The sequence below is a fragment of the Petaurus breviceps genome, unplaced genomic scaffold (assembly GCF_028583685.1).
Source record: "Petaurus breviceps papuanus isolate PSGF00001 unplaced genomic scaffold, PetGlider_PUasm1.0 214, whole genome shotgun sequence".
NCBI lineage: Eukaryota > Metazoa > Chordata > Mammalia > Diprotodontia > Petauridae > Petaurus > Petaurus breviceps.
Genome location: NW_027185863.1, coordinates 7104700 through 7114947, shown reverse-complemented (window position 1 = coordinate 7114947; position 10248 = coordinate 7104700). Strand labels below are relative to the sequence as shown.

Below are 10248 nucleotides of genomic sequence, written 5' to 3'. Positions count from 1 at the left end.
CACACACACACACACACACACACACACACACACACACACACACACACCATTTCACACATTGCTCAACATAGTATTAACAAATACTCTCCCCAAAATGTTCATCGGAGCTTCAAAACCTCTATGGCTAAAAATCATACAAAAACTTCAAATTCTTGATGCTAAAAATGACTGGTTGCTTAGAGGATAGGGAAATAGATTGAGAAAAAGCTAGACAAATTTTTGGCTAAAGAGACTAGCAACAGTATTAAACTAATTCGTGCATAATAGTGATCATTCCTTAATCAATTGTAAGTGAAATAAATTCTCTCCCCTTTCCCTTGCCATCTTTACAATGAACATTCTCTCATCAACACATTTAAGAATACTCATAAAACTATGCTGGAGGAATATAAAGGAAAAGGGCATACACATTGTATAGTGATCATCAGACAAGAAATGAAATCGGGAGATCCTAGGTTTTTATCCTAGCTTTGTAATCTTTGCAAGTCATTTCATTTTTCTAGGACTCTTAAAAATGTCCTTACTTCTAAGATGCAAGCTTGTTTTAGAACCTATTCCAATCTAATCCTGGGAGTATCTAAGTCTCTTCCAAATCAAATGTTCTGAATGATATGCCCAAGTCTGATTCTTGCTGTCCCATTTCAGTTTAGAGCACAGTTCTAATTTTTTTTCAAAGGCAAGGGCTCTAAGATTTTTTAAAAACATTTCAACTACCTACACCCAGTAGAGCTTAATAACAGATGTATATTCAAAATATACTATGCTTAATACCCTACAGAAATTCACCTTTTACTTGCAATACTTAAAAATTGTTTCCTAAAATAGACACATAACAGGTAACTATGTAATGTTATTTCCCGATTGTGTATTTCCTACTGCCCAGCACTGTTAAGGGAACAAATGAACAATGGCCCAGAGAAGTGAAGGGGATAGGGAGGGAGTGTGTCAAGATGAGTGCAACAGTGAAATCAACGTAGCAAAGAGTAATGACTGCCTATAACTTCACCCTCAAAACAGAATAAGGCAATGAGGAGGAGAACAAGTGTGCAAGCATAACACTGTGTTAAAACCATCAGCAGATAACCTTCACCTAAATCAGCACTCTTTAACATGCATTTTGTAAACTGTTAAATACAATTTTAAGAAGCAAAGCTACTTTGTCAAAGACTGCCAACTGCTAAGAAAACTGAAATCATCTCACACTGAGTGCACTTTATACCTTGGCTCTCAGGCTGTGAGGAGGGGGTACTGGTCCAAAAAGCCATTGGATTAGATTTAAAAAGACTAAAGTTAAATCCTAAAAAATAAACAATGTTAAGGATATGGGTGTTTAGAGGAACAAAATAAAACTTGATTTTACTTTCCTTTTCTCTCTTAAAAACACACCCTCCCTCCCCACCTACTCACACAAGAAAATCACTAAAGTTTATAGGCCAATCCAGTACTACGTACTTCATAGGCCAATCCCCATAATGACTTGAGAATTAAAGAGATCACATATCATTTGCCACTGAATCACAAACTCTGAGTATTTGGACCACACCTCTGGGAAAAAAAAATCACACTCAGTTAAAAAACAAATTGCCTGTGCTTTTTCTGGTACACCTTCAAAACACCTCTGCAGTTAACTACTATGACTGCAAGTTAAAGGTCAATATTGGTAAGCACCCACTTTTACCTCCTAATAGGCTTTTTAAAAAGTACGTCAGACTTTTATACTCTACGATGTGCCACAGATAAATCATTAAACCAGTATAACTATAGTTTCTAGTTAGTGAATTCTACAAATTAGTTAAGCAACAGTAATTGCAACTGTTTAAACATTCTCTAGCTAGAGAATATCAGTTAAGAACATTTGTCAGGGGGTGGCTAGGTGGCACAGTGAATAGAGCACCGGCCCTGGAGTCAGGTGGACCTGAATTCAAATCTGGCCTCAGGCACTTAAGACACAAAAAAAACCTAGCCTTGGGCAGGTCACTTAACCCCAACTGCCCTCCAAAAAGAAAAAAAAAAGAATTTTTGTCAGGACCTGATTCTGACACTACCTGTGGCAAGTCCTTTAACCCCTGTGAGCCTCAGTTTCCTCATCTGTAAAATGAGGTAGTAGGACTAGATGGCCTATGAGGTACTTTCCAGCTCAAGATCTATGATCTTATATGAAATCAAATGCATGCTTGGAGGACTGTCTAAAAAGAAAGTTAATGTTAATTGCCAGAAATAAAACACATAAGACAGTCTAACTTTGTTGCAAACAACTACTTTTAGGTTTGTATAAGTAGATCAGTTATCTGAATACCCTTAATTTAAAATAACTGCTATCCTTCCCAAAGTATACTGCGTAGTTCATTTTTAAAAACAAAAACCAACTTCTGCCAAAATTCACTACCAATTTCTTAAAGTTTATGGAGAGCATCCTTTCAGTTAACAAAATATATTATTATCAGAGGGATACAAAATTTGAGGACAAAGTTAAAACTAAACTTCACCTAGAAAATTACTTAGGAGTACAACCATTTTTAAACAAGGGATACAAACAGTACACAAAAAGCCACAAACATTCATATTTGATCTACTTATAAAAGATTTTACATGTGCCTTTAACAAAATACTGTACCTAACAACAAAATTTCAGTATTATGTGTAATTAATCTATTAACCTGCACTTAAACAGATATACTCTTAATGACTGCATATCTGAAAGTGAATTGTCCATTTAACCAAGTTTTGCAGGGGTTGTGTGGGAAAGTTAAAAATGCACAAGAAAAAGAATGTTCTTTAAAAGCTAAGGTGAACTTTTAAAAAAATATTTTGATAAATATATTTCAATGTAATTGGTTTTCTTGGTAATCTTATATTTTGTATATTTGAAAACATTCTGAGAAATGATGAAGCCAGAAAAGTACAGGACAGAAAAGAGGGTAAAAGAATCCCTGCTTTAAAGTACAAATACATATTTACATATTGAAAACTATCCTTTTTGTAAGTGATGCTACACCTCTATGAAATCGTAATGTTTTTCAAGTATTTTCAGAATGTATCTAAACATGAAAAAAAGTTTAAAAAATAACTTTTCCAAATTGTATCTAAAGTATAGCTATTAAATTATATATCAAAAATACTTAAAATGTGCAACATTTTAAAAAACAAAATGAGCTTAATTTCTTTAATTTGGAACCAAAATTTCCTCAACCTACCCCCAATCAAGGAGGTATTTACTTTTTTGCCCAACATGTTCCATAGCCAAATAAGCTTATCCATGTCCCCTAATATAAAACTGTTTCATATGACATAATACAGATGACCAAATTCTCAATTGGTCAGGCATTCCCCAGATTCATCTACAATTCAACTACCATCCATTTAGATAAAAGTTCATTTAATATAAGCTCTAAGCTCAAATTCAATTCATATCAAAAGCATATATGGTATTGTCATATACCAAAAGTACAAGTCACACTCAAACTGAAAAAATGCAGAGCATCAGAAATTTAAAATGTCTTCATAGGATACAATACTAAATAAGAGTAATGAAAGACCCTCCACCTCTATGAGGTTGAAATACTTTTTAAATTAGCTCTGAATTCAAGTTTAATGGTCTCATAATTTTGGTTGATAAAATTAAACATTCTAGGGATAAGTTATATCTCCTTTAAAAAAATCTAGTAAGGGGTGGCCAGGTAGCACAGTGAGTAAGAGCACCGCCTACAGTGTTGGAATGACCTGAAGATCGAATCCCGGGCTCAGACACTTAGCACCCACCCAGAAACACCTGGCCGTGTAACCTTGAGCAAGTTACTTAACCCCAATTGCTTTGGGGCGGCCAGGTGGTTCAGCGAGTAAGAGCACAGGCTCCAGTGTCGGGATGACCTGGGGATCAAATCCGGGCTCAGATACTTAGCACCACACCCAGAAATAACTGGCCGTGTAACCCTGAGCAAGTTATTTAACCCCGATTGCTTAAAAAAAAAAATCTAATAATCTGCACCAAGTACCTTTACTAAATGCAATCTTAAATCAAATGTTACAGTAAAATGCTAATCCTGTTAATTTCCTTGAGATTTAAACCTCATGTCAAATATTAAGAATTCTATTCGAGACCAAGATTTTTACCAGAAACTGGCCTAAAAAATACCTGCTCATGAACAGTATTTGAGAAGTATTCTAAAACTTGTCTATAAAAGAATTCAAATGAACACAGTTTCCTACTAATATATATTTGTGTACAAAACAAAGTAACTGGCATTAAGTTTTTAAACATAAGAATATTTTTAAATATGAAAAATTAACTTTACACTTACCCTTCTCTAATGTTTTAAATACATAGTTAGTTGAGGGCTCTTCCTTTGGAAAAGGAGTCGAAGGCTTTTCGACTTTGTTTTCTGCAAACGGCTTGATGTCTGAGCTCTTCTGGGCTTCACATTTACTAGGTTCTGAATTTCTTCCAACCTCACCTAAAACATCTTCCCCACTTTTGTTTTTCAAAGATGCATTAAAGCTGAATCCAAATAAAGAACCTGTAGCTGAATTGTTGCCAAACGCAAATGGCTTTGATTTCTCGCTACTAAAAATGCTTTTAACAGATTCAGAGCCAAACACAAACTTTGGAGGAGAAACAACGGCTTTTGTTGGTGTTTCAGAAGTGCTACATACTTCTCCTGCTTCTGGAATTGTATCTGTTGTTTCAGAACCCTCGTTTAAATCTGTTCTCTCCCTTGTGGTTTCTTCTAATACAGTTACTGCAATTTTACCACATGGGAATTCTCGAGGAGTGGCAGCACGGGAAAAGTGTGGTGTTAGCAAGATATCTTTTTCTTGGGCCTGTTTTGCTTCATCAAAAATTTGTTTGAATGTATCTGCAACATCCTGTAGTTTAAAACGAACAGCTAATTGTTCTACTTTTCTTTCTCCATCAGCAAAGTCACAAGCAGTCCAAACCCAAACTCTTTCCGTCCCTTTCATTGTTTGCAAAGTCATGTCTGGTGTTACTCTATGATTGGCACACAGTTTTAACACTTGGTCTCTTCGCATCACGATTCGCACATGTTTAGTATCATAATTCTGCAAAATCTTTATATCGCCTATTCCTCTTTCCTTCCACTGGCCAGCATCTTTGTCATATCTATAGAGCTTGGCTCGATGATTAAAGACAACTTGCTCATTTTCCTCACCACTGGACACTTCTACCAGATCAGGTAATGGTACAACTGGCTCAAAGTACTGTCCATCTTTTTCTTCTTCTTGGGTAACATCAGACTCTTCATCAGTGCCAACAGAAGTTCTACTCTGATTCAGCTTGGCAGGGGATTTAGATGGACTCAAAGCAGATTTAAAACTGAAATTAAATCCTGTTGTTGAATCACCAAAACGGAAGAGATTTTTCCTCACAGGACTATTTGATAATGGAGATGCATATACTGAACTACTACTTACACTATCATCCAAAGCATCTTCTCTTAAGTCATAGTTATCCCATTCTAATGAAGGTCCAGTGGTTTCAGCATGTGGCTTTACTGTTAAGTCAGAAGTACTGACTGCTAAACTTGAATTGTTATTCTCTTCCTCAGTGAGTTTTTTGTCATTTGTCAAAAATGTTTTGAGATCTTTTAGCCCACTTTTCATTTCTTCAGCTCTCTGTATTAGTTTGGCAGCTCTGCCAGTATCTACAAGTTTATGAGGTGTTTGAAGGGGTATGTCTAGTAAAAGTCTTTGGCATTCTTCAAATTTCTGTTTGAATTCTTCAGCCAGCTCTGGTGTTTTAAACTTAGCTGCCAACTGTTCAAGTTTAGCATCTCCATCAGAAAAGTCACTGGCTAGCCACATCCACGCTCTGTCTGAGCCGGACAGAGGCTTCAGGTTCATTGTAGTCGTGATCCAATGATTGGCACACACCTTCAGCACTTGTTCTCGTCGCATCAGCATTCTTAGTTTGCCATTGACTTCATTTTTAAGGATCTTTAAATTTCCTAGACCCCTTTCTTTCCACTGACTTATCTCTGCATCAAATCTAAACAACTTCACCCTTTGTGAATAAAGGACCTTCTCGTCTTCTTCTCCTGTAACAAGTTCCACTTTTTCAGGCATCTGAACTACAGGTTCAAAGTGGATATCATCATTGTCCTCGGTCTTATAGGCATCGTCATCTTTCTCAAGGTCTGACGATGTATTGGCCTTAGGGGACATTTTAGCACTCTGTGATGAAAAAAGTTTTTCACCTGCCCCTGAAAATCCTTTAAAATTTGGATCTTTTTTGCCAAACTGAAAGCCTTCCCCTGACTTTGCAAGGTCAGCAAAAGTGAAATTGCTACTGCTGTGTCCAAAAACTAAATCACTATTATTTTGCTTGTTATTAACATCTTGAGACTTGGAAGCAGCATCTCCTTCGATGGACTTCTCATCACCCTTTTGATCACCAGATTCTTGTATGCCAAATTTAAATCCACCAGCAGGTGCAGGCATAGTAAAACTAAATCCTTCTTTTGTAGGTTTAGCTTCTGTACTAGCAGGAACTTGAAATGTGAAGGAAGAAGGTGAGCTTCCTTGCTCAGCATGACCAAATTTAAAACCCTGATCTGCACTGTCAGGTTTAAAACCTTTTTCTGAAAAGTCACACTTAAAGCCAGTAGCCATCTGACTCCCAGAAGGTTCAGATAATTTACTTTTGAAACCAAATGTAAAATCTGAAGAAGCTTCTGCAACAGGTTTACTGACTGGATTTAGTGCATCACAGGCCACACATTTGGAGGAAGAGCTTTCATTTCGTACTAAGCAAACACTACAGTCCCACTGTCCTTCTTTCTTAGTAAACATTCCCTCAAATCCATCCTTAGTAGACTTGCTGGACTCTGAAGTATTAAGCTTCAAAGCAGTAGGTGCTGGAATCTTGTAACTGGGTTGACTTTGTGAATTTGGATTCTGACAAGAAACACATTTTTTAGCACTTACTTCATTCTGTACCAGACACACACTGCAATTCCACTGGCCATCCTTCTTCGGAAATAGAGTTCCCAAATCACTAGTAATAGGCTTAGAAAGATCTCCTTGGTCAAACTTGGGGGAAGCTTGTTGACTAAATGATGGAACACTTTTATTTGTTGTGTTGGTATTCTGGCAGGCTATACACTTAGATGCCATTGGTTCATTCCTCACTAAACACACACTGCAATCCCACTGACCCTCTTTCTTGGCAAACATGAATCCAAATCCGTCTTGAGTTTTTTCTGTGCCAGGCTTAAAAGTTGGAGTGTTTTCAACTAATGGTGGGCCCAAAAGTTCCTTGTTATTTGGATTCAGGGCTTTGCATGATACACATTTCTTTGCTGTTGCAACATTCTTCACTGAACAACTGGTACAATCCCATAGCCCATCTTTCTTTGAAATCTGGAAACCAAAATTTGTATGTCCTGGGTCAGGTTTTCCAGCATCCTTGCTTTCTTGGTTCTTGGTGTCTTTCAAAACCCTAACATTCTGATTTATTGTGGAAACATTTGAAGCTGAAGCTCTTAAGATTTCCTGGGCCTCTTCAAACTTGCGTTTGAAATGAGCTGCCTCCTCTGGAGTTTTAAATTTAATAGCAAGTTGCTCTGGCTTTGGTGATTCATCTGCATAGTCGAGAGCATGCCACACAAATGATTTATCTGAGCCAGCATTGGGTGTCAGTTTCATATCTGGATTTATATAATGATTTGCACAAATTTTGAGTACTTGCTCTCGTCTCATGAGGAGACGAATTTTACCAGAAGTTTTATGTCTCAGTATCTTGACATTGCCAATACCTCGCTCCTTCCATTCTTTGGATTCTGCATCAAAGCGGAACAATTTTGCACGATTACAAAAGAATTCTTCTTCATCTTCCTCACCAGTTTTCACTTCTATCTTATCAGGAAGTGGAACTACTGGTTCAAAGTGAGGGCCATCATCATCATCTTCACCATGAGCACTTCCTCCTTCTGTTTCATGACTCTTACTTGCTAAGTCTGGAGTCGGTGTCCCAAATACTGTTTTGCCTGGACTTTGGAAAGTAAACACATCATCATTACGACCAAAAAGAGAATTTTTACATTGATTGTGTCCCGTGCCTTCTGTAAATGAAACATTGGAAATATTTTTGCTACCAAAACTGAACGTATTCCTTGGTGCACCTGTCTGACTAGGAACTGGTTTTGCTCCACTGTAGCCATCATCGTGTGAAGGTTTATCTGAAGTTAGGAGACCTAGAAGGCTCTCACTGTTACCAAAAGCTGCAGGAGGAGGAGGGTGACCCGCAACTTCAGGTGATGAAAATGTAAAGTCACCATCATTGGATTTAAAATTGGAGTTAAATTTAAAGGTAGTTGGCTGTGTCACTTGTGCTGATGTTGTCAAAGGTTGCCTCACTCCTTCACCAGGCATAGGCTGTCCAAAGTTAGATTTCCCAAATTCTATAACCCTGGATTCTGCAGATTTTGAAGGATGAGGTACAACTGGAGGTTTTGTGAAATAACCTGGTTCAGGTAAAGGTGGATTTGTACTTGTCTGCTGAACGTTATAATTAAAGTAATCATCTCCTCGTGGTGACAGAATTCCAGTTGCAGGAGAATCAAAACGCAATGGAGGGCCATACATTTCTTGAGAGAACATACAAGCAGGTGGATTTTGCACTGGAGGTGTATGCATTTGTTGTGGATAAGCATAAATATGCTGTTGAGGTGTAAGCCGGTTCATGCCATAAACTGGAGCCTATAAATTTAAAAAACAAAAATGGGATTTTGTTATAGATATTCAAACTTATTATTTCTTGCCATCTCCCAAAATATTTTTAATAAATCTCAGAGAATTATTAGAGTTAATGGGTGTGAAGCGATACCATGAAGGCTCACACTGAAGACCCAAAGCATTCCCTTAAGCAAATATATGTGATCAAATGATCTTGTGCCATATTATAAGCTACGAACACCTACTTCCTGCCATTATTCTTGTACGTGGACAAAGACAGCAAAACAAGTTTCCAAGTCAACAGGAGCTTAACACAATGATGACTGGAAAAAGCATAACAAAGACTCTTCCCCCTTCTCCCTCAAAATGGGTAGAAGAATAAGAAATTTTACCTCTGCTACAAATATTATAAAAAAGAAGTCCCACATATAAAGATATTTTTTTTCTTTAAAACCTGGAAAGAAATGTAAACTATACTGTCTAATATGAGAGAGTTTTACAAGTTTTGGTTCTGAGTGATCTCTTAAATTCTTCAAAGGCCTAAACTCTGAAGAGGAAAAACTAACTAAGATAAGAGTATTTATAAATATTTCCTTTCATTACCTTTGTCGGTGTAACATTAGCTGCTGTTCTGAGAAGATACTGGGAATTATATGCTGGGGACTGACTGTAATACCCCGAAGGGCCAGTAGTTGCAACTGAAAAAGAGAAAAAAAATCTGTTCAAATTTAAATAGTACAAGTGAATTAAAGTCTCCCTGGGTGAATGCTTATTTCCACATAACACCTAAAAGGACTGGGCCAGTCTTGTCAATTATTTGTGGGGTAACAAAATCCATGAATGTGTATGCCTCTGTTGGCAAGTTTTAAACACCTGTCTTATTTACTTCCTACAAAGCTATCGAAAAGCAAAGTAAAAAGAATGCTAGATAGAAAGTAGGAAATGCAATCTATATAAATGTAAGATGCTAATTACTTAAATTCTCAAAGGTCTGAATACCTTTCAGACTTTATTGTTTGTAACATTTACTATCAATACTGAGAACTAAAGGCTCCCCCTACCCCCCTTTCTAATTTGTTTACAGATAAGACTTTGCTGCCACCACAAGGTTTATCTTTTTAGTACTTAACAGAAATCTATAATCTCTTTACAAAAAAAGTATTTTTAAATTTATACTGAAAGAAGAACCTTACATAGTCAAGCATAGGCAATGATCAGAATATTATTTTGAAATTATACATCACTGCATATATGCTATTCCAGTATTCCAGTGACAAAACTCCTATCAGTTTTCTGACTATACCATATCCAAATATCCAGGCAAGCCACCAAAGCCACTGGCTGGAACTTTGGCTAAAATAATCTTCCTGTTTTTACCCTCCCTCATAGATCCTACATCTAAAATAATTTCCCTGATGTTCGAGTATTCTTTTCTTCTTGAAAGCTCTTTTCTCTATTCCCCATTTGAAAAGCAAAATTATTTAGACAGAAAAAAAAAATCATTTTCATCTCTATGTCTGCCAGCATGAAATGCCCTATCTTTTTTCTACCAGAAGA

General features: G+C 36.8%; 1 protein-coding gene across 2 annotated transcripts in view; it reads right to left on the bottom strand.

The window, feature by feature from the left end:
- LOC138165729 (E3 SUMO-protein ligase RanBP2-like) overlaps nt 1-10248 on the bottom strand; it is a 77155-nt gene that overhangs the window by 11989 nt on the left and 54918 nt on the right. For both annotated transcript variants that reach the window (XM_069094014.1, XM_069094015.1), the window contains exons 19-20: nt 9295-9389; nt 4299-8715 (exon numbers count right to left, since the gene is read on the bottom strand). In XM_069094014.1, coding sequence (XP_068950115.1) covers nt 4299-8715; nt 9295-9389 — 4512 coding nt within the window. The remainder of the gene's footprint in view (nt 1-4298; nt 8716-9294; nt 9390-10248) is intronic.